Source organism: Pleurodeles waltl, chromosome 7, assembly GCF_031143425.1.
Source record: "Pleurodeles waltl isolate 20211129_DDA chromosome 7, aPleWal1.hap1.20221129, whole genome shotgun sequence".
Taxonomy (NCBI): Eukaryota; Metazoa; Chordata; class Amphibia; order Caudata; family Salamandridae; genus Pleurodeles; species Pleurodeles waltl.
Genome location: NC_090446.1, coordinates 356863115 through 356888441, shown reverse-complemented (window position 1 = coordinate 356888441; position 25327 = coordinate 356863115). Strand labels below are relative to the sequence as shown.

At 44.5% G+C, this 25327-nt stretch overlaps 1 protein-coding gene across 6 annotated transcripts in view; it reads right to left on the bottom strand.

Annotated features, from left to right (window-relative positions):
- NCOA6 (nuclear receptor coactivator 6) overlaps nt 1-25327 on the bottom strand; it is a 535183-nt gene that overhangs the window by 433413 nt on the left and 76443 nt on the right. For 5 of the 6 annotated variants that reach the window (XM_069243803.1, XM_069243799.1, XM_069243801.1 and 2 more), the window contains one exon: nt 20758-21014. In XM_069243803.1, coding sequence (XP_069099904.1) covers nt 20758-20986 — 229 coding nt within the window. In that variant the 5' untranslated portion in view covers nt 20987-21014. Of the gene's footprint in view, nt 1-111; nt 282-20757; nt 21015-25327 lie in introns of those variants that run through there. The other variant, XM_069243804.1, reaches the window with a different exon arrangement.

Below are 25327 nucleotides of genomic sequence, written 5' to 3'. Positions count from 1 at the left end.
ATTTCCTTAACAAGCAATCAACTACCAATAGTCACATGTGAACATTTGATTATTTAGGGAGGCTTGTGTGGCTAAGGCCTTGCTTGGCTTCATACCTATTGCTCTGCTCACCTGTTTCCAGTCAAGTCAAGTTTCTTGTCCTCCAGCCTACTCCAGTCGAGTTACAGTGCAAGTCAAGCTCCTTGCCTTCCACCCTGCCTCATGTCAAGTTCCAGTGTTCCTCGTTCTCCGACCAGCTTCCAGTCGTGTTCCAGCATTTCTCGTCCTCCTGACAGCCTCCAGACGCGTTCTGGTGATCCTCGCCCTCCGATCGCCTTCGTGCGGAGTCCCATCTCTCTTCTTCAGTCTTTTGCCGGCGATCCCGTATTTCCTGTAAAAGAGAGAAAGTAAGAACGGTAAAAAAAAACAGTTTGGGTTGTTCTGAAATTTTTAAGCTAGTAAATTAATTTCAAGGTAAAGAAATATTGATCACTTAGAAACAAAACAGAGCTCTGTCTTTAAATAATTTATGACAGTAAGAACTAGTGTGATTTAGCATTTGTGTGGGAATCCAAGCTACCACTAAACAGACATTAAGGAAAGATGTATTTCCTGTAACAAGAGCTCCCCTGAGAATTAGGAGATTGGAAATAGAGAATGTTTATCAAAACTATTATTGGCAAGAGATAATGCCAGAAAACACAGAAACCCTTTAGTCAAGTTGATTGTTTTTGAGTTTGGACATTGCTTCAGAGACTCTGAAAGTATTGTAAAAGGAGGAAGAGACTTGTTCAGCTTTATAGAAACGTATGTACAATGTGTCAACTATAACTGACATTATGCAATGTACAATAGTTAATAATAGTTCAATGTATTAATGAAGTAATTCTTTTGCAACCCAGAATCCTAAAAACCGAGTATTTTGAAAAATCCGAAATCCTGATGGCCACAAGAAACGCAGCCCAGGATCCAGATATTTGTTTCTACCGTTCACATAGAAGAAGCTGGTATTTTCTCTTTTTGCTTGCCAAAACCAACTTCCCCTTCAGTACTTGCAAGAGGGCAATGTACTCTTCATCGCAATCACGTTAGTTCTCACCAGGATTGAGAAATTGTCACCGCCTCATTGGAACGCCTGGAATTTAGGTGAGTGGCTTACACAGGACAAAAACCCATGATTTGATAAGAATTGCAAAAGGGGAAAGACTGAACAAAAGCAGGCTCAGAGCAGAACCATGTGGAATACCACATACCAATGGTTAGGAGGTAATACATTTGGGTGTAAATACTCTTGTTAGGATCTGCCCTCTAGGAAAGATTTGACCTATAATGCCGAACCTGCTAAGACTGTTCAACAAAATAGCATGGGAAAGTGTTGAATGCAGCTGACAAATTAAGGAGGAATCTCCTAACAGATGTGCTCTTGTCCAAGTTCTCCCTGACCAACACTGCCACCTCCAAAAGGGCTTTCTCCGTACTATAATTTGTCTGGAAACTTGACTGTGAATCATGGATAATAGAATTGGGCTCCACAAAAGTGGACAGTCTTTGTTTAGTTACTTTCTCCAGAACTGAGCAGCAGCTGGGAGGAGATATATGGGCCTGTAATTGCTCTTCACACTTGTGATAGCAGGGGGGGTGTGGCCAAATGCCACACATGGCAGACGCAGCTCTCTAGAGTTCCCTCAGCTCACCTGTGAGACCACCACTATCCTGCCATCCTCCTGCAGGGCCACACACATCACGAGTTGGGATACCCAGGTGAGCCCACCAGGACCCTGCGGAGGGTCAAGGAAGAGGCGCCGGGGAGTCATTACCTGTTTCGGGGATGGTGGGCTCAGTGGCCACCTGCCAGAAATGCGGGGGCGCTCCCGAGCAGAAGAGGCCACGCCTGGCGGTGATCAGGTGACGAGGCTCCCTGGACAGTCACAGGGGTGCCTGGCCCAGACTGCATGGGGACTGCAAGCGGCAGCCGTGGCGTGCACCAGAACGAGGACAAGCCTTGATCCGGCTGGGTTGGGGGCTGCGGGCCTGGAGGATCCACCATTTGTTAGGCCGTGGCCTAATGCACATAACATGTACCAAGAGTGTGATCCATTCCAGTGATTTGGCGGACGTCAGGGATTGCCCCTGGTGTTTGGGGTGCTCAGTCATGCCTTTGGGCGCGGCCCTCCCCTGCTTCTACTGCCCCCTGATGGGTGTGTCACCCCTATTGGTGACTGCTAGGGGTGGACCCGTAATGTGTGGCTGACTGGTGGCACCCAGCTTGGACACGGTCGTGTCTCGAGGTAGCCATCTGGTTTGTGGAGGCCCATCCTCACCCCTACTGCAGCCAGTAACTGTGCCAAAGAGAACATTAGTGCCAATCTCTCCACTCTCCCCATGGCGTGACAGGGACTAAAGCGCAGACACGGGCACTTGGGAGATCACAGTCAGCCACCAGTTTAATAACAGCAACAGGACAACACCTGCAATTAACAGATCACCTCGCACCATACTTTGGCATAATAGTCCTTTAAGCTGCATTGTCGCTAACTATTAGGTTGCATCCAGGTCTGCTATTCTAAAACCTGATGGCTTTTCATTCCTCCTTCTTGTTTCTCTGCCAGAAATTTAGATGGCGTTGATAGCATAACTAAAAGCTATTCCAAATGCTGTCTAAGATTAATGTCTTTCCTTCCTGCACTAGGTTTCCTGGCACTTCTATACTACATTAATCAGCAGCCTCACATTAAATGGGCCTTTCGAGGGGTGCGGAGAGAGGACCGGGAGGCTACGTTCCTGCCAATATACCTGGTTTTGCTCACTCACTCTAAGGCTTCTATGGTCCCCCCAATAGCAATTGCACACACCATTGTTACCAGTGAAGAAAAGTAGAATGTGAAGCTTCTGTTTGTTCAAATAAGCGTTTAATGTTGGAGTTGGGGTTTATCTTTTGTGGCACCAATTGTCTTTTACAGCCCGGTGGTCTGCTGAGAGGATGGTGGGGTAGACCAAAAACTACTCTCCTACATAGCTAGCACCATGGCAACAGTATTAAAACAATATAAGATGCTGAAAACTGAACGCCAGAGGTCTAGAAATTTTCTACAGGAAACACACTTCTCCGTACCTGAAGCGGTAAAGTTAAAAACAAAATGGAGTAACCAATTAACTGCCCCAACATATTCAGGATTTGCCAGGGGTGCTGCTATATGGATACGTGCTGTGTCCTCTTTGAGGTACTAAAGATCAAAATTGACACCCTGGGTCGATATGCCTTCGCACTAGGACACGTAGATGGAACACAAGTAGTCTTGGGTAGGATATACAGCCCTAACACTGAGCAGGACCTTTTTCTACGGTGCCTGTACATACTGCTGGCAGACTGGCCACATCTACCATGGTTCATGGGTAGGGACTTCAATGCTGTGCTGGATCCTGACCAAGATCGCTTCCATCTGCCTCTGCCCCCAGACGAACATGACTAGGTAAGGTCACGCTCTCATGACCTGGATCTCTCACTGGAACCTGGTGGATATATGGAGAACACACAACACAAGGATGTAGGAATATACATGCTTTTCCCCTCCATACAGTCTCCATGCCCGCCCAGACCGCATCCTTTGCCCCACCCCATATGTCAGGACTCTTAACCAACATGACCTATTTGGCTGAGACCTTTTTACTAATATGGCGTATGCAACCTTCCCTTCTGGAAGATGCAGCTAATAGAAACACAATTGGCACTGCCATTTATGACTACTTCTCTACTAATGAGGGTGCAGCCTCATCACTGCTGACAGAATGTGAGGCTCTCAAAGTTGGGATTAGGGGGATGTCAATAAACGTGGCTACGGGGACCAGGCGCAAGCTCTTAAACAATCTCGCCCAATAGGAAATAGCATGGGCAACTTAGAACAAAAAGCAACTGATGATCCCAATCAAATGACGGAATTGCAAGAGCTCAAGATACAACACGCTGAAACACTGGAACAATTATGGGCCTATAACTTCACAACCTACACACACACACACACACACACACACACACCAAAGTGGACAAGGCTGGTACACTTCTGGCACGCATGATACAAACATCCAGATCCACCCTGATCCTTATGTGCTCTCTGACTCAGGCCAACTATGCTCTACATAGCTGACAGAGAACCCAGAATTCAACACATATAACACCACACTATACAAAGCTGGCCCCCCACCCTCTCTGAACTTAGAGAGGCCTTCCTGAGGGACCATCAGCTCTCTCAATTGGATAGAAACGCCTGTATACGGCTGGCGGCTCGAATCGCAGAGGGTGAAATCCATGAGGCCTTAAGGGAGATGCCCCGCAATAAGACCCCTGGGGTGGACAGACTGCCCACTGAATTTTAGCAGTGCCCAGATCTCTGGAAACCTTTAACCACAAATGTTTTAACACAGTTGCAAGGGTGGGCCCAACAGCCACTTGGAAAAGGTTGGTTATTGTCTCCATCTACAAAAAGAGTGAGAGGTCTGAGCCGAAGAATTATAGTCCAATTTTCCTCTTGGATGCGACAGCAAACGTAATGGAAAGAACAGTGTTGTATAGACTGGAGCAAATCATGTTTTAGTAGATACCCAGTACGGTTTTAAAAGAGGGATGGGCACCATGGCCAGTGTTTGAATTTGAGCCCGTCAATTGGTAAATACACTGTCGCACAAAAATGAACCGGGCTGCTAGCATTCATGGCAAACTTTGGGTAATTATGTCCGATACGGGTATTGAGGATGGTATCATCAATTTTATCAGACAGCTTTATGCTGAGGCCACAGCCTGTGTAAAGTTTGGAAAGAATGGGGAATGCACCAAAGACTTCAACATTCAGAGGGGAGTCAGGCAGGGGTGTGTTCTTGCTCCTATTCTCTTTACACCAATAGGATTGCGGCTGCTCTCACTTTAAATTCTAAGGACACTCCATATGTGGGAACTTGCCCCCTGCCCATTATCCTCTTTGTGGACGATGCAGTCTCAATGGCCAGACCTGGAAGGGCACTGCAGGGGATGAGCCATGATTATACAAATTTTATGTGGGATCTGGGCCTTCAAGCCAACGAAGGCAAAACCTTTACAATGTTTTGTGGGAAGCATCCTAAGAGGAAACCAGCACCTTGTGTGAATGGTGCAAGAGTGAAGGATACCGCTTCCTTCTCTTACCTGGGAGCGTTATTTGAGAGGAAATACTCATGGACAGCCATGATCCCAAACAGCTGCGCAATGTTAGAGAATACTATTGTGGAGCTGTTAACCCTTTATGCGGCTAAAGCCATGTCAGTTATCACATATAGGGTGGGCATATGGGGCATAGCGGACATCCAAGTTATCCAACTAGTAGAAAATAGCTTTTTCAGAAAACTTCTAGAAGTCCCACATAGCTGTCCTAACTCTATGGTATAAGAAACGCTGAGTGTCCCTTATATAACAGACAAAATCCAAGTAGCCCGCTTATTGCTCTGGCATACTCTTTGGGTGAGGGAGTTCACGCCACTAAATTGACTCATTATCGAGGATTGCCTGAATTTGCATGCAACTGATAACATCCCCTGGCTTGCGTATGTGAGGGAGGGAGACATTTGAAGAATTTGGGTTTGCAGATCTTATTTCCCTTGCCAGATTCCTGTAGTGCCTGTCTGAGGGAGAAGCTGAGAGATGCGTTTGTTGCACACACCGGGGCAATGAGAGCAAGGGCTAATAGCTCCAAGGTCATGGTGTCTTTTTACAAATGGGTATCCTTTCAAAAAGGTTTGCAACCATACCTCCTTTTAACACAAAATCTGCAGCATCGCTTTGTCCTTACCAGATTTCAGATAAATTACTTCCCCCTCATGGTTGGTTATCCCGTTGGCTGTCATTCGCACTCAGAGTTAGGCCCCTGTCCATGTGACAGAGTGTCATCCGAGACCAATTTGCTCATCTTGTTTTTTTGCACTTTTTACGAGACTCCAAAGAGAAATCTGATCTTACCTCTGTTTAAATTTCGGCAGTGTAGACCTGCCCAACTTTTTCTACAGCAACTGCATGCCCCTCTGGTCTCCCAATTAGTGGCGTTCTATATATGGAAGATCATGAAATAAGGAAGAGTGGTGTAGTGGTTGGGTGAAAGGGAGGTTTTGTTGTATCTGCTTAAAGAGTATGGCAGGGGGCTGTAACACTTTTAACCTACTTTAAATATTTTAAATTTGTATGATATTGGTTATATTTATGAACTGTCTTCTGATCCTTGTCTTTTTAAATTGTTAATCAGCGCTTTTGTTTTATTATGGATGTGTATTTGGTATGTTTATTTATTCTTTTAAGTGGTCGAAATGCTGCGAATAAAGATTTTTCTGATATGATTGGAGATGGGCTTCGTTACTATCATATGTGCATGGTGATGAAATAAGAAGGTTAATGAAAAGGTAGGGAAAGTCGTTTTCTTGGTCACAGTTTTACATAGCAAAAAGGCATTGGAGCGCTTTACTGAGCACCAGTTACATTCACGTTGCTGGATGATACTAGCCCAAGAAGGCGAGTTGCACACCAATTCGCAAACCTGCAATCCAGCAGGCAGCAGTTGCCTGCAAGCTTCATCCTTTAGCACCTGCCATTTTGAAATGGTTTTCAAGCGCATTGAAGAAAGGTGGACAAAAACATTTACAGTTGGAGCATGCATTAATAATTGAACAGGCTTGTAACTTTTCTGCACTCTGATTGCTTGGAGTTCATTGATTTTTCTTTTTGTGAGTTCAAATTTTAGTGAGAAGCATTGCTAATCCAAGGTCTCCTATTTATTGGCAGGCAATTGGGGTGAGGGCGAGGGGAGGAGAGAGTTTAAAGTGTGTGTGTTTATCAGCACTTGATGAAGACCAATAGCGGCCACATTTTCTTTTTTCCACTTCTCAAGATAGCAGATAGTTAGCTTGTGTCATGCATAGAAGTGGCGCAAGATTTAAAGAGTTGGTCAGCCCGACAGTGGCTTGTGACCGTTAACATAAACGATCAGCACCATTGTGAAGTTCCTCACGCCGCTCTTGTATTCTCTTTACATTTTGTAAACAAACATACCAATTCAAACATGACGTAGGCGGCATACAGTTTAAAAAAAAAAAAAAAAGGAACAGCGGCGATGACTTATTTGCAGAGGGAGGCTCAGTACACACAGTTATGAAGGCAGTCTGTACCTGCATAGAGCTGAGGGTGCTTTAAAAGAGCGTGCCTTACACTTTAGCGAGCTGTACTCGCCTCTGTGCAAGAGTGCAGAGTTCTATTAGCACAAGACAGCGTTTCCTCATTGCGCCATTGAAGGCAGAATACAAAAATCAACTTCATGACAAATTAAACAAGTACGGACAGCGGGAGGGGGCTATGAGCGAGGCAAGGAAACAATGGGAAAAAGCAGGGTTGGGAAATGGGGGGGCTGTGGACAGTAACAGGAGGTCAGATGGGGGCAGGTAGCGATGGGCGAGAGTTGCTGGGGAGGGCTTGGGCAACGAACAACAACAGTAGGCCGGAACACACGCAGCGGTATAGAGTGCTGGGCTGAAATTAAAAAAAGAAGTACCTCAGAAGTGCATGACCAGTGGAAGGACACTGGCTGCCAGCCAATGATCGTCAATCGTCAACCAGAAAAAGTTCTTAGTCCAGGTCCCGAGAAAAGCCGAAGGAGAAGATAGTATGTGCAGTGTTTTTTTTTTTCCCAGATACAAAAGATTTCACCAGAACGCAAGCGCTGTGCAGGCAACACCTAAAAAAGAAAACATTTCGGGCAGCAGGCAACAGGGTATACCTGAGAGATCCAGCAGGGCCCTCCCGATGAGGTACAAGTTTCCCTTCTGTAGTATTGTTGTATTGTTCAAGATCCTTCCAAGGAAGCTTGCATAGTGCTAAGGGGTGGAAGCATATGTGGCAGGTACTGCCCGAATATCGCAATACCCCCCCCTCCCCAAAAAAAGGAGATGAAAATGCAGGTTGAAAGCCATTGGGATTTTGGTACTAACAAACATGTTACTTAGCTTCAGTAAAGCCTTATCTGGTGTAGACTATCTAGTTGCAGTTTCCTTACCTTAGAATTATCCTCAGGTGAAAGACTGGATCCGGAAATTTATCACGACTGGTACCCCTGTGAGCTAGTAGGTGAAGCCATTCAGCGCCACGTGGAGCCAAACACCAGAAGCAATGTACACTTTGCCACCTCAGCATGCTGACGTCTGCTTCTTTTCACAACTTTACACACCAAGAGCACGGAGTCACTAAAAAGTACTGATCACTGTTGTGCAAAAATAGGGCCCTAAAAGGGGAACAACCCTGTCCCTAGAAATCCGCTCGCAGAACAGGCAGGTTGGTAAGGAACCTGCATCTAAAATCTGTACCATACAAGGCGCGAGTAAAAAGTAGGCAGAGTGAAGGGTTTGCCTACGTGCAAGGGATTGAAGACTTGCGGTAAAAAGGAGGCTCTAGTGCATAGAACCAGCTTGTCTGGGTAGATGTTCAAGTATGGAGGCTTGAATGACAAAGTTTGAAGCTCATTGACCATCTGGGCAGATGTTATTACCACCAGGAATGCCATCTTGAGAGGTCAAATATGTAATGGCTCAAAGGAAGCGCTACCAGAAAGTTAGGACACGATTAGGGTCCCACTGAGGCAAGAAGAGTGTAGGTGGAAATATTTATTGGAACCCTTTTTAAAACCTACTTACAATAGGGGATTTGAAGAGATATGGCTGATTTGGCAACCTCAGAAAGGCTGAGATGGGAGAAAGATAGCCCTTTAAGGTGCTCAGAGCAGAACCCTGTTGGTCGAGAGAAAGGATAAAGAGGAGGATCTGAAAGAGAGGAGTCGAGAGAGGGTCAACTGGTTTCTCTGCACACAGTGCCACACACTTACCGCAACGTCAGCCTCAAAGTCCTGTTAGAGTGATGCCTGGCTGCTAAGGTAACATTGCAGGATTCGGGCGGAAGGTCGAAAGCGGTCATCGATTGTCGCTTAATCTCCATGTATGAAGGCAGAGCGTTGCCAGATTCTAGTGGAGAGACCTCCTCTGCTGCTGAGGCAGAAGATCAGACTGATCAGAGAACCAATGGCAATGCTCAACAGCTAGGGATACCAAACTCTCCGAGCCCAGTCTGGAACCACAAGGATGACTTGGGCTGGTCACTCCTTATCTTATAGAGAACTCTCATCAGGAGCAGTATGATAGGAAAGGCATACAGGAGGCTGTGCTCTACTATAGATGAAAAGCATCTCTGAGCAAGAGCGAGCTCGGAAACTCCACAGCGCAGAACTGATGACATTGAGTGTTCGCAGCCGCGGATAGATGCAGAGAATACTACAGTGGGTGACTGCTACCAAGGGCGGATGCTGATACCCTTTGGTGACTTGGCAGAGCAGAGGGGTTTACATACTGGCCAATTCTTAATTTATGAGGCTATTGCAAGGGCCTTGAAGAGGTTGTGAAGGGACAGCGGAGAAGAGCCCCCACAATAGTGGCACTCCAGACTATGCTAGTTGCCGGAGGTGGGGGGGATCTCACCTGATCACAAGGCTCTATAAGGCACTGAATGGGATGATTGAACGACGACTAGACGGACTGCGATTCAAATGGGAGACTGATATAGGCAGGAAAATGGTAGACTCCGAATGAGCTAAAATTTTAGCCCCTGTACACAAGATCTCACCTAATACACTACTGAAGTATATACATTACAACTACGGTCACAGGACATACCTCACCCCACACAGAATTAATCGGCTATATAGGCTGAAGACAGGAGCATGCCCCAGTTGTCAGTTGACTGATGCAGACTTATGTCACATGACTTGGGAATGTCCAACACTAAGATAGTACTGGGGGGGCGTGGTTGCCCGGCTCAACACTGCCCTAAATAGACAGTTGGACGATGGCCCGGCAGTATGTTTACTGGGCCTTTTTGATAGGCCTTTAATTTAAAAAGTGGGAACAGGTTTGCAGACCTGGCATTGGTGCTGGCACGCCAGAGAGTGGCGATGGCCTGGAAAAATAGGTATGGATATGTGGGTAGCAGACGTTACACACTGGGCAAGGGCCGAGGAGAGTGCACTGCGGAGGGAGGAGATGAAGGGACTGAGGCACCGACCGATAGCCACCATGTGGGCGGAAGTGGTAGACAACTGGGAGACACTGGATGCTTCCACGGAAGATGATTCTGAAGGGACATCAGTCCAATGTGAGTCAGTAATGGATGAGCGCTAACTAATGACCGGCCCACAAAGGCTCCATGTGGGGAGTGAAGGCCTCCCCTTCCCTGCCTATTCTCGAAGTGCTCCAGTGCTGAGTCCCCCTTGTCTCCAAGGACATGGGAGCCACCAAAGGGTATGTCCATAAGCAATGCTTGGACATCCCCCGAAAAGCTATTTTTTCTCAGCCAGGTATGAAATCGTAAGGCCACTGTTAGAAATGGGGGTCTTTGGTTGGCAGTCAGGTTACCCATTGTCCAAGCAAGGACCCTCACTCTAGTCAGGGTAAAAGAGAATCACCCTCAGCTAACCCCCCTTGGTAGCTTAGCACGAGTAGTAGGCTTAACTTCAGAGTGCTAGGTGTGAAGTATTTGTACCTGCACACACAGTAACTTAATGAAAACACTACGAAATGACAACACAGGTTTAGAAAAATAGGAAATATTTAGCTAAACAAAACAAGACCAAAAAGACAAAAATCCACAATACACAAGTCAAGTTATCAATAAAAATGCAAAGAGAGTCTTCATGTCATTTTAAACACACACTAACGCTGTTAGCGTGAAAATGTAACTTGGGTGTGTCAAAAATAACCAATGCGTCGATTTCACTCACGAGCGAGACCTTGCGTCGTTTCTCCTTTCGCCGGGTCGGGCATGTTGTTTCTTCTAAGCAGGACAGCGATGTGTTGACCCGGTCAGCACTCTCTGGACCGGGCAGGCCTTGAGTCGTTTTCACAAGCCCAGCGGTGTTTGCGTTGGAAATCCAGCCACATGATGATCCGGAAACCATGCAGCGCGGGTTGCTATCTCACCAGCCTCCGCCAGCGATGCTGTGCATTGTTTCTCCAGCCCCAGGCCTCGATCTTTGGGTTACGTTGTAGGCGAGCGTTGATTTTCAGCCAAGAAGCCAGAGGCGCGTCGATTTTTCAGTCGCAGATCAGAGTTGTGTTGATCTTTTCCTTGCACGTGTTCTGTGCATGGATTTCTTCCTCTTAGGCTGCCAGCTTTTCCTTTCAGGGGCCCAGGAACTGGATGAGCACCACTTGGCAGAGAGGGAGTCTCTCCAGAGACTCCAGGTGCTGGCAGAGAGAAGTCTTTGCTGTACCTGAGACTCAAAACAACAGGAGGCAAACTCTAAATCAAGCCCTTGGAGATCTTCACAAGAAGGAAGGCAACACAAAGTCCAGTCTTTGTCCTCTTACTCTGGCAGAAGCAGCAACTGCAGGATAGCTCCACAAAGCACAGTCACAGGCAGGGCAGCTCTTCTTCCTCAGCTCCTCAGCTCTTCTCCAGGCTGAAATCCTCTTGGTTTCCAGAAGTGTTCTGAAGTGTGTGGTTTTGGATGCCCTTCTTATACCCATTTTTTCCTTTGAAGTGGGCCTATTTCAAAGCAAAGTCTCTCTTGATTGTGAAATGTTGCCTTGCCCAGGCCAGACCCCAGACACTCACCAGGGGGTTGGAGACTACATTGTATGAGGGCAGGCACAGCCCTTTCAGGTGTAAGTGACCACTCCTCCACTCCCTCCTAGCACAGTTGACTCATCAGGATATGCAGGCTACACCCCAGCTTCCTTTGTGTCACTGTCTAGTGCGAGGTGCAACCAGCCCAAATGTCAAACTGACCAGGACAGGAAATCCACAAACAGGCAGAGTCACAGAAATAGTATAAGCAAGAACATGCTCACTTTCTAAAAGTGGCATTTTGAAAAACACAATCTTAAAATCAACTTTACTAAAATATGTATTTTTAAATTGTGAGCTCAGAGACCCCAACCTCCACATGTCCACCCACTCCCAAAGGGAGTGTAAACTTAAATCAGATTTAAAGGTAGCCCCCCTGTTAACCTATGAGAGGGACAGGCCTTGTAACAGTGAAAAACGGGTTTAGCAATATTTCACAGTCAGGACATATAAAACATATTACCATATGTCCTACCTTAACCATACACTGCACCCAGCCCTTGGGGCTACATAGGGCCTACCTTAGGGGTGCCTTACATGTAAGAAAAGGGAAGGTTTAGGCCTGGCAAGTGGGTAATCTTGCCAAGTTGAATTTACAGTTAAAACTACAGACAGACAGACACTGCAGTGGAAGGTCTGAAACATGATTACAGAGCTACTTATGTGGATGGCACAAGCAGTGCTGCAGGCCCACTAGTAGCATTTGATTTACAGGCCCTGTGCACATCTAGTGCACTTTACTAGGGACTTACTAGTAAATCAAATATGCAATCATGGATAAACAAATTACATACACATTTTGTATAGGAGCACTTCCACTTTAGAACTGGTTAGCAGTGGTAAAGTGCCCAGAGTAACAAAAACAGCAAACTCAGAGTCCAGCACACATCAACAACCTGGGAAACATAAGCAAAAAGTTAAGGGAGACCCCGCCAAGGATGAAAAGTCGAACCGCCACCAATGAAGAAACTGCTCAGCCCCAGTCAGTTGTATGCAGTCCACATCCGACTGTGAATTTGCTGCATCTCTCCCGTCTGTAATAGCTTAGGAGAGTATGGGCCGGGCTGCCTCTGCGACCATGAGCAGCACCTGTGCAACCGAATCCTACAGCACATGGGAGTAACGGCCAAAAGGCAAGCAGAGTTCATGGAAAGCAGTGTTAGGCTGGTGGAAGGAAATATTTTTTTTCCAAAGGTGTCCAGGCTTTTGGATTCCCTAAACGGTGGAGTGGTAGGGAATGCACCAGGATTTACACAAGAGGTAGAGGCTTGGACCAGCAAGCACTCTGGAGTAGGGTGCTGCATGAGGAAGTTGGGGTCCCCTGCCATGTGTAAGGCAATTGTCCTGTTCACAGGAGTCCTTGAGACAGGTTTGTAACAAGTCCCCAGCAGGACCTTCGTGATGGCTTCATTAAATAAGAGAAGCGGTCCTGAGGGGGCCAAGCCCCGCTGTAGCACCTCTGTCAAGACATTAGTCTAAACTGTCACTGAGGGTAGGCTAAGGTCTACCACCTCAGCCGCCCTCCTCACCACCATTGCAAATGAGGCTCCCTCCTCCATAGCCAAGGTAGGAGGGGAGACCATGCCAGTATCTGGAGTGGTGTCTAGTCAACTGGCTTCTGCCAGTTCCTCACACTAGTCCCTGTTGGGGGTCTAGGAGCTGGTATTTTTCAGGGCCCAAAGATCCCACCGAATCCTCCCCAAGTCCAAGCCCATAAGAATAGGGCTTGGGTGCTGGCCTGGTAGGCATGGCTCCAGTTAGCACCGGAATTGTCATTGGACAACGCCTCTTCAACTCAGTGTCGGGAATGAGAATGGAAATGGCGCTGTCAGCATCAGGACTGTTTGTCCTACCCTGACCTTTCTGGTGCCGGGCAGGATCCGTCTGTGGGTACAAGGGGCCCGACTCAAGCATGGGGCAGAACTGCCCCCTGAGAACCAGAGGGGGCCCAACCTGAACCAGTGGAGATGGGCCAACCAATTATGAGCCGCATGGCCTCATATTACTCCTGAAATTGGTTGGGGGTTGCTCCTGGAAATTTGGGTAGACAGAGCCGGCCCTGGCGCAGACTCAATCGTGGAGCCAAACCGAGAATGACGACGCCCCATTGTCTCGTCAGATGACTTCAAAGGATGCGGCAAAGTCAAAGACCTGTTCAACTCCTTACTCTTCTTGTGCTTGTGGGACTTACCCGATGCCTACTTCGAATGCAACGAGGATTTTGGGCTCTGCCACCAGGTCCCGGGACCTTCCTTTTGATCAGGATTGAGACTGTTGCGCCGTCGGACTTAGTGCGGCAAGGAGCTTGAGGGGGGTACTCCCTCAAGGCCTTGGGGTGCATACCGTGACAGTCGATGCAGGTCTTAGCATTGTGGTCGCACTCAAGGCACTACAGGCAAACAAGGTGCAAGTTTGTCACCAACAACTGTTGGTGACAGGGGCCGCAGGGCTTGAAGCCAGCCATCCTAGATGGCATACTGCCACAAGAGGAGAGAATTTTCTCAAAAAGACTTGGACAAAAGGTTGAAAAAAAGGTCAGACAAAAACTGACTGGGGCTAGCTCTCTCTGGATTCCTGCTGATTGGTGCAAAAAGAAAAGAACTACCATCAGTGCACTGGTGCAACATCTATATAGGCACAAGGCACTTCACTTCTGGCACGGATGACTCCAGGTGGAGCCGAACGACACCACCTACCGGCGCAGGGGTACTGCTCGCAAATAATGTCCAAATCCAGTCTGATGCCTGGGGATAACTCTACGGTAAGGAATCTAAGGCTAGAAGATCCCCCACTGCAGGGTTATAGGCATTAGTCTGATGTAGGGCATTGCCAGAGGCCAGGCACTGAGCCAACACCACCTTCTGTCCATGGCCTTTGCCCTTCGGTTGTTTGCAGGAGAGAGATGGCCACCAATGGGGTGTTGGCTTCAGGGCCTGTCCAAAGATCAGGCCCTGAGGGCAACCTCGTGCAGCACAAGCACAAAAGTTCTGCTTAGAAGGGCGGTAGCTGTAGATTGCCCGAGGTGTTTGGATGTACACTCAAGTTTGATTATGATTAAAAACACAGGAATTCCCTGGGGAAAAACAAGGTTTAAGTGGTGTTACACTAAAGTATGGCAATAAGACCTTAGCTTATGATACAAAAACAATAAATCCATAAAAAAAAAGAAAAAGAAAAAAAAAGGTTTTTGTTGACATTTATGTTCGGTGTCTAAATGAGATAAAAACTAATGTTTTAAAACACTTAAATTCACCACTTATAGTTTACTGAGCTATCTATATCGTATGTCCTTTCCAAGAATTCCTTAGGACCTTGCATATTACATCACTGATATGCTAAAACAGTGGTTACCAGCCTGTGGTCCGGGGTCCACGAAGCCTCCTTAGGTTGTCCATGATTGCTTAGTAAATTAACTAATATTAACAGATTAATAACATGTACATAAATAAAGTGGCTAAATGTAAAATTTAATATTTTAAAACACTCTAAATGTCAAGGAATTTGAAACTGGAGGCTAAAAATGAAATTAGTATCCTCAAATTGATTTGTGGGAGCAGTGCAGGAGCATCAAACAGAATATAGTATGGACAACTTTTGCCTTCAAATGAATTTAGAAATCTTCAACCTTCAAATTAAATGTATTTTTTTTATTTTATTTGTTTGCAAACTAAAACAAATGTGTTGTCATTTGTTTAAGTATTTGATGCAATGCTTGTGTCTGTATTTTTTGTGAATTATTTTTCAGTTCTAATCATCAACAGGTTATAGGTCTGGGTCCCCAGCTTCTAGTAATGACTTAGGTCCCCTGATTGCAATATTGATTCAATGGGGGTCCCTGGGTGCCAGTAATGATAAAGGGGGGTCCACAGAAGTCAAAAGGTTGCAAACCACTATGCCAAAAGACATAACGGATAACACCACAATCATTCACAGCATAGAGCTACTGAGTGTACACATGTGGGTTTATAGCACGTAAATAATGTTAGCCCTGGGGGCAAATGTGATTGTGCATGTTGAATATTGCATGGTCTAACATTTACAAATCATTAAAAGTTTGGGAAGCAAGTAATATTCCATATTAAACAAGGTAAAGGCTGATCGCACCTGGAGTGGGTTGCAGATGTTTGCTTCAAAACAGGTTGTGCTTAAAGTCAAAACCTGCTTCAAAACATTTGAGAGAAGAGCCAAAGCGTCTGTTGAAAAAGATTATCCACTAGTGGATATCTGGATGTGTGATTGTGTTAAACAGTAGTAATTAAGTGCTACAGACCAGTTCTTTGTAGTGAGGACATTCTTAAAATGTAGATGTTTATTTCCATAACTTTGCTGAGGATTCTGAGGAATTGCACACTGCTGAATAATGTTGATGGGGAGGGGTATCCCATTTAGAGGTGGTTTATCTCACACTGGAGTTGTAAGCATAGCTCTGAGGTTCTAGGCAATTGTGGCCATTTCAGGAATGTGTGTAGCGTGTTTTACCAAACCACAGACGTTTGTACATGGAGCCTGCTAAAGGGGTCTTTTCAGTAGCAAATGCACACCTGTCAACCTCCTGACTTAAAACTGCAGATCTTGTGAAGTCTTTGGGTGAAAGGAGTACAAATTCTTTTTAGGAAGGTTCAAAGATTTAAAAAGTGGTGATGTCATTAAAGTCTATTTAGGAATTTTGTTTGCTGAGTGGATAATTACCAGGACAAATAGGGTAACAACCACCAAATGTGGATGGTTTGACAAATATGCTGAGTGTCCAGCATGTGGTCAAGGGATATGTCTATTATCATGTGACTGTTGACAGAAAATTGTCCACAGGTGTAGCATGTTGACTTGTGTCACGTTCATAAACCCTAAGGTACAGAGCGTCTCTCTCCTAGATCCTACAAAACGGAAAAACTTCTCTAAAAAAATAAACAGCCTAAAATATCATCATATACATTTATTCACAATAATCAAAAATATCAAACCTCATACCTATATAGAAATTATTCTTATGTACAAAAAAAACCCTATATACATAGATCAACACCACATAAGACTAAGACAGAAAAGTCCAAACCACAAACAATGACGACACAGACCACAAATACATGTCACATAACATTTCAATACAAACATTAAGACAAAAAAGCGACACAAATCCCACATATCATACACCAATTATATGATCATTTAAGACCTATACATATTTCATCCAATTTGATAATAAACCATCCAACTCGCTGACGCACGTTTAGTTAAATTTATCCAACTTAATTGACTCCACCTTACTCAGGGCATTCGATTCACACTGAAACCTGGGGTCTTCTCTGTCGCTCAATATCTGCACACTGGCAGAGTACCATATGCAACTTCTTATAGTGGCCAACTAACACGAGAGTCACAGCTCCATTCGACATGCTGTTGACTGCTCTCATCGTAGAAAAACGGGGGTAGTTCAACTCTACAGTTTCAATCGGCTTGCATCAGAATATAAGAATAATTTCTATATAGGTATGAGGTTTGGAATTTTTTATTAATGTGAATACATTTATATTATGATATTTTAGGCTGTTTATTTTTTTTTAGAGAAGTTTTTCCGTTTTGTAGGATCTAGGAGAGACGTTCTGTACCTTTGGTATATTTCCCGTGATCTCTTTCCATATTGATTAAGGGACCCTGTTCTTTACTTGGTTGTTACGTTCACAAACCCTACAGGATGCTGTCACAATGACTCAATGATGCCATCAGTGATGTCATCAAATATGTCATTTAATATATGACTGATTTAATACGCGAGTCATGAACAGTGCATGGCAGGGGTGCAAGTTATAGCTGGCTCGGTGTAGAATAGCTAAGTTTAAGTATTTTTTGTTTCTTAAATATTCGTTTTTATCTCATTTCATCACATATGTCTCTTTAATTTCAGGACTTATATACAGATATATTCCCTAGTGGAGGTCGCCACTAGGTAGTTATAGTTAGGACCTAGTTTCTATAGAAAAGTGTTTTTGTTTTGCTAATACCTTTGTTGCCGTTTGATGAAACTTCACAGAAGTTTCCAAAAAGCAACAGTGGTAATTTCAGCTGCAGTCCCGAAAGTTTTCAGGTGATCCTTCAAGCGGGGGTCGAGAAAAAGGGGGTTTTCCCCATTCATTTTTCCATGGAGATTTTGAACAGTGATAGCGCCAAAACCACTGGACGGAATTACACCAAATTTGGCAGAAAGGTGGCACTTGGTCCTGAAAGAGGCCTTTTTGTTATTAGGTGCAAATCAGTTGAGTAGTTTTCTAGTTATTAAATGAAACCCAAATTTGAATCTATAGAGACGCGGATCCTCATCTGATACTCTGTGGATTCAGAGGAAAAGCAAGGCCCCAATTGAGCGGACGCAACCTGACAGGAAAGTTGCAGCTGGCATTTTGTTTCTCGCATTGCCTATGGAGGTGGTAAAAAAAAAAAAACAGTGTAAAAACATACAAAGAGTCAGGATACCAGTATCCTGACCCCATTAGACATGTGGAGGGGTCCCTTAGTGATCCCTCATGGGCACAAAATTGCCCTTTTTTTTTTTTTTTTTTTTTTTTTTCCGGCCGATCTGTTGATTTGAGAATCCTCCTCGGATCCTGGGTAAAAGCAAGCCCAGATTGTTTTGCGACAACCTGACACAAACATTAACGTGTGCATAAAAAAAATCATAGAAATTCACTGAAAAAAAAACAAGGAATCAGGGACAATATAGTTAGGCTGACGATATACCCATACAAAACCACAGAAATTCAGCAGATATAGTTATATACATAGTTATACTTATCTGAAGAAACTGTAACTCGTGCCGGAAAGTAACTTTGGGCCACAAATTATAGTTTCTTCACAGAGGTATAACTATGAGTATAACTATAACTGCTGAATTTCTATGGTTCTATACGGTTAAAATGTCAACCTAACTATAACGTCCCTGGACCCTTTGGTGTTTTCAGTGAATTTATATTATATATTACTCACAGTGTCGAGTGCCATTGTGTAGTTAAAGTTAGGACCAGGTTTTCACAGGAAATAGATATTTGGTTTGCTAATATCTTTGGTGCAGTTTGATTAAACTTTCCCAAAAAGAAGGTTCATCTATCTCTACTCCTTCCCTGAAAGTTTTGAGGGGACCTGTCAAGTAGGAGCTGAGAAAAAGAGTTGGTCCCAAAACATGTTTTCCCCACGCAAATTTCCTATAGGAACTTCAGACAACGCTGGGGCCAAATTGGCTGAAAAGAACTACACCAAATTTCGCAGAAAGCTAAAACTTGATCCAGAGTTTTTGTGAAATTATGGTTCAAAGTATATAGATATTTTGCTGTGCTATAATACTGAGAGTATCACGGAATCGTGAGCTCAAAATACACAATCTGATTGGCTGCCTGCAGCACAATGAGAATGTTACGGCCACCGTTTTAGGATCACTTCATGTGCCCTGAAAAACAAACAGAAACAAGGAATAAAGGGGCTAGGTATGGGTACTCTGACGCCCGATCCATGTGAGGGGGGGAGGGGGGCGAGGGTGTCAAATTCTAAATATTATTTTTGGCTGCTTAGTGGTACCGTAGTACTCAGCGTGCCCCCATGTAATTTTACAGTAGTACTGCAGTTCCACGGACAGAAAAAAAAAAAGAAAGGTGGGCCTTGAGACACTGCAAGATCTTGGGGGTTAGCTAGCAACAGGGTCTTGGATGCCCACTGGCGAGTGTGCACAGGAGCTGGCCACAGGCCCTGAAGCCAACTCCACACTGCGTACAACCAAAAGCCATCCTAAGCAAAGGGCTGGCCAACCACGGGTGGAAACTAAAGACCCGCACTAAGCTAGAAATGTGTGATTTTTCCTGAACTGCACCATCTTTGCTTACCCAAAAAGCACAGCAAATGTCAAACTAGGGCAGAAAAACATAATTTCATGAAGTATGTCCAATAAAACTCTATATAGGCTGACAAGAGACGCATTTCTAACATCCAGAGTTGCCAGACGTTTCCTTATACAAACATTATTTCACATGTGTTGGTGAGTACACTTCATAGTGAGAAATAGGTCAAAACAGACTGCATTCTGGATCACATATGTTTTAGAAAAATTTAGAAAGTGCTATTGCCGCCTCCGCCACCAGGGAACCCCACCTTCCTGAACATTTATGAAAACTAGAGACCAAAATGTTTTAATGGAGACAGGAGTTGCGTGGATCGCATCTCCACTTTTTAGCCAGACTGCACTGCAAATATCAAAATACAGGTTTAAAAAAAGTCATATTTACATGCATTTAACAGAACACCAAACTGTGCTGACAACATCAGCATTCATACAGTTCTGGATTCCTACAATTCAACTTCGAAAAACAGTTCATTTCACATATGGATTTATAGGTGTGAAACCTTGGGAAAAAAGAGACTCAACACATTAATATAGGAAGATCTCAATTATTCTAGCCATGGAGCAACGCACTATTAGTTTAATTGGGCCATGGCGCAACCTAGTATCACAGTTGCATTGAGCTTAATTTCCAATACTGGGAACTTCATATGTAAATATGCATATTAACTTTCTGCTATATGAGGAGTAAAATACTGAGAAGCTTTAGGCCACTGTTAATGTTAAATCCTGCAATAGTACTGGCTGAGCAGACAAATGAATTTTTCAATGGTTTCTTAAGCATCCATTATTGGCCTAGTCAGTTCATTCATAAGCGTGCACAACCTAAACCAATCCACCTCACCTAATCAACGAAGTCTGAATTGTGAACTAACCTGCTCACTCGAGCTCAAAAGACAAGCATTTATTGTGAGTATTCCAGGCCTTTACTGCATGTATTAGATTTCATTATAAATTGAAAAAAAGCACCATCTCTTCGATGAGGCTTACAATGCACTAATTCATCAATAACTGAATGGCAGTGATCATTTGAGGAAATACTCGTCATCCTGGAACCCCCAAAAATGATTTCGTTCTTTTGCTTCTAAAACTCAACAACTCAAACAATGGACCTCTAATAACAGTTTTATTTACATTTTGTCAAACATTTCCTCGATTCTTGTTCACTTTAGCCCACAATGAATAACAGATTTTTTAATATAGTAATGTACTGAGAAACCATATTTACCCATTTGTAATAGGAAAGGAACATTGTCTAGAATGCTTTCTAGTTTCCATTTAAAATCTTCATCCTTCATGTCCCCCTGGAAAGCGACAAAGATGGTGGAATCCTTAACCATAGAGTCCAACCGTGAATCATCTTCTTCCAACCCAGAATCCATGTCCGAGTCTTTCATTGTGGTGGAGCACAAGGAAGTGTAGATTTCCTCAAGGTTAGGAAGCTCATTTGAAGCCATTCCTGTGCTCGATCCAGCTATGCATGCACTAGGTGGAAAAAAGAATACATTTAAAAAAGAAAAACTGACTGAACACGGACGCTGCAGTTCAGCTATTCACTCCCAAGGAAAATGAAATGTTTCATGCAAAATAATGCTAAAACACCAAACAATTCTTACCATAGCTACCTGGAATTAAATTAACGTATCTACAGGCTGACAATTCATTTCAAGACCTTTTTAAATGAACTGCTCTCTTAAAGATGTAAGAGAAACGTGAAACAAATAATTTGGGAAATACATTTTACTACAACACTCAAATTTGCTGCAGACAGTGCCATTTCAATAAATGCCGAGCATTGTTTGCTTTCAAAATAAACGCCCAACTCAAGTTTCAGTCTAACAAAATGCATGTTGGAAAATGCCCAAAGGAACGATGGCCACTGCTATACCCAACAACTCAATCTATTGAGACAATGGAGGAAACTTTTGCCAGCAAATTCTCCTTCAGTACACCAATTGGAGGTTACCACCCAACTCTAAAGCAGTCACACTGAAACTTAATAGAAAACTGCGGCCATCAAAAGGATGCTCTTCCTACTTACAAACTCACTGGAATCTAATTCAAGGGCCTAACAATACAGAGGGGGGGGAAGGGGAATGGTCATAACACAAAGCATCTCTTGAAAACTCCCTAGTCACTTGCTTTTTTTTTTTTTTTTTTTTAGTATATCGAAACTCCTGAGCACCCATTTCATATTAGAATTCTGGAGGCCAGCAAAAGAGGTTACGTTGGACATGAAGAGGGCCTCACATTTTGTCCAATTAATTCTAGAGCCCGACATATGGGGGAAACATGGAAATCACTGGCATAATGGCCTAAATTGAAGTATCAGGGTGTGACTGCGGAAGAAGAACGTCATCTTTATAGAGTGGTGCATTTCTCTCACTACTGCATGCCTGAATGCCCTTGACCGCTGGTGAAAGGCATACAGCCGAGGGTAGAGGCTCCAGGGCGAGCAAGAAGGGAAGCGGGAGCAGGGCACATCACAGTGGGGTAACTCTATTCTTCCATTTCTCAGGATCAACTTTTTTTTGCCAGGGAAAGAGCGCTAGGGTCCAGAGTTTGTTGCCGGAACAGCAGCCTGGTCCACATTTTTTGCAATTATTTTTTTCATGAGCCAGATTCACACTTTTAGCAACGATTTTTAAGTCCACATTTATAATGAGATGGGTTCATAATTAGTGCACTCCAGCGGTCTTTATTTTCCTTAGGGTGGAGGGTAATGGTGGCACTTAAAGAGCCTGCCTTCACCTCTTACAGATATTTATGCCTCGAATAAGGACAAAAAGTGGTTTCTATAAGACTTGGGAGAAAAGGAGGCTAAAGCAAACCCCACGTCTGCCTCAGGTAAACTATAACAAACTCATCATGATGCGGCAACTGAATCACATGGTACTTTATCTTTTATCATTATCACTCATTGCCAAGACGTAATATCCACCCCTAGAACCTGCCTAATGAATCTCAGGCCAATTCCAAAACATGAATGAGGTGAGCTCTTATTGTGACATGCTTCATCATTGGCCACTTCATCCCAATCTGGTAAGATAATACAACCAGGATGGACTCAACCTCAAGGGAGACTACTTCGACTGAGTTCTTATAGATTACTTGTCTGGATATTTCTCTGGGATCCAGTTAGTTGACTTAAAATACCCTGGGAGGGAATTGACAAAGGCCCCCGATGTTGTGCCTTGTTCGCGTCTGCCCCACACGTCACACATGCAGAAGGAAGTCACTGGAGGACGAGGAAGACGCAGTCAGGTTGCTGATTGCTTTTAACAGGACTGCTGACGTTTCTGGCAGACTTTTAAGGTTTGTCTCTGAGCCCCAAGTCTTTCATTAAGTCCTGAAACTGAGAGGAGGAGGGGTGCAGGGAGTGCAACAGAATACTCCTCGCACCCAGGTATACGCCAGTTAATGCCAATGCATTGTAGTGTCAGCTCTCGCTGTGCAGCTCTGACTCTTACAGCCCACTGGGATCCTGCAGTAGTCAGATTCGGCCCCTGAGTTCTACAGCACAGCCATCAGCATCATTGTTGTTATCGCTTGTTACCTTTCCTGCTGTTGCTACCGCTCCCAACCACCGTCACTGTACCCAGCCTTGTTTGTGGAGAAGAGCAGGCACAGGTATATGGCAGGGTGGTTGGGGTGGGTGGCAGTTGTTGCCGGATGTCTGTGCAGTAGTTATGTTCTGTTGTGGTATCAAGTTGTAGTTTTCTGCAGTGTCTCTGCAGCTTTCTATTATGGCTCTTTTGATTGCTTCTGCCTGACAGCTTAATTGCCTCTGGCTGCTGGCAAAATCAAGAATCTCGAGAAGCCCAAACACTATAGCCCTAGGGAGCCAACTAATCCAGTCAAGCAAATAGCAGAGTCACCAATCGGGCCTGCAGTGGATTGATAATACTGATGCCAGCGGTTTCGTGTAGTCCCAGCAATTTCCTGTTCCATCTTTGGATTTGCTGTGTGATTCTCTGTGTGTTGGTGGAGGTGGCAGCTTCAACAGGTCCAGGGGAGGAGGTAAGTGGATAGCTGCTGTTACTACAGCTGCTTTTGCTCTGTGCCACCATGTTGCCCTTTTTGGAAGCGCTGCATCGCCTGAGTGTCCTACTGGCCTTAGTCCAGTGACATCATTAGTATTGTTGACGTTTTTGACATCTGACGTTCACCACTATTGTCATTCTGTGATATTCTTCATGCCTATGTGCCTTTTGGTCAAACATAGGGAAGTAGAAAACGAATCCTATAGGCCATAGCCCAACATCAACAACAATGGATAACTTCCTTCAGCGAGTAGTGTGAAATTGAGCTGGATGAAAGCAGGTTATTCCTGTCATCTACCACCAGTCCTTTTGCCCCCGTACTCCAGCGGACTTAATCAATGACAGTATTTGAAAAATCATAACAATGTTACTAGACCTGCGGGTCGAGTAACTTAAATAATCTACTTGACCTAGCTGTAACGTACTTGACTCTTAAACTGGTCTGAAATTGTGTGATTCTATGCAAATGGTTTACAGAGTCGCCTTTTTTCATAATTCTCGCATGACTGCACCTTCAAATATGTGAGCTCAGCATTTCTGCAGTACAAAACAAACTCTTTTATTTAATTAAGTTATTTAAGTATTCTAATTTGTTTTCATCCTATTAATATATTTTTTTATCACACCAAATATTTTTAAAAAAGGGCTTTCACAACTACTGAAATATATTTTGAAATGCTTGCACAGTTGACTTAGTCATTTAAATGTTGTGTGTTAGGAAAAATCTGTCACCCTATATCCTTTTATATTACATTCTAAGCAGCAGATCACACTGTTCACCTTACAAAGTCCTGGAACTCTGCAATCAGAAGGAAAATGAATCCACCTGCTCAGTGTCAACTCTACAGAAAGGACAAGTAAGTATTAAAAATAGCTCGACCTGAGCAAATAAGACTCACCAATGCGAGCGGCTTTTTCGAGCCCTGAATGACATGGTGACCATCACCAGGGTCGACGATGAGAACCATGTGTCTTTATACCTGTCTCGGTATCTGCTCCAGTATCAGACCCTGTATTGGAGACCGCAGCTGAGATTTTATTTCAGGTTGAGTACATTCCTGCTAAATAGGGTCCCACTTTGCTGCTGGTCCTGGAGGGCTAGAAAGAAGACATGCCTGCCCTGGGGGGATCAGATGACAAAGGAGTTAGTAGGAACCCACAAGTGGGAAAAAGTAAAAGAGGGGAGCGCTAAATCTAAAAGCCCCTCCCCCCAGTTCGCCCCAAGAAGAGAGTACTACTAGAGACTATTTGGACACAGTAACAGATATGGCAGCCATACGGATGGATGGGGGTCCTCACGCACTCTTGGTTGATGAAATGTCCAAAGTTATACTCTCCCTGTCCTGACCTCCTCAATTGGGAGATTGGCAAATATTAAAGAGCTGCAATGAGTCAACAGTTGAGGGAGGTGTGGGGGGATGAGGGGAGAATATTGTGATACATTCAGCTCCAAGAGAGGAGAGTTGCAGGGAGGGCATACATGGGGACCAGGCTTCATACATGCCTACACCAAGTGGTTCCCGCTCACAGGGGGAGGTCACCTCTAATGCCCCAGAGAAATCTGTTCATCTTACTATGAGTGGGCAACACACAGACAAGGACACATGCCCTTCTATTACCCCCAAAGTCTCTGGAGCCCATTTGCAGGGCCCAAGGGCACCCCCAAATCGAAGAGGCAATCATTCCGTAAGGTATGTCCTTTCCATCTCCCTACTTGCAACTCCCCTCACAGGCTGCTCCGTACATAATGGTTTT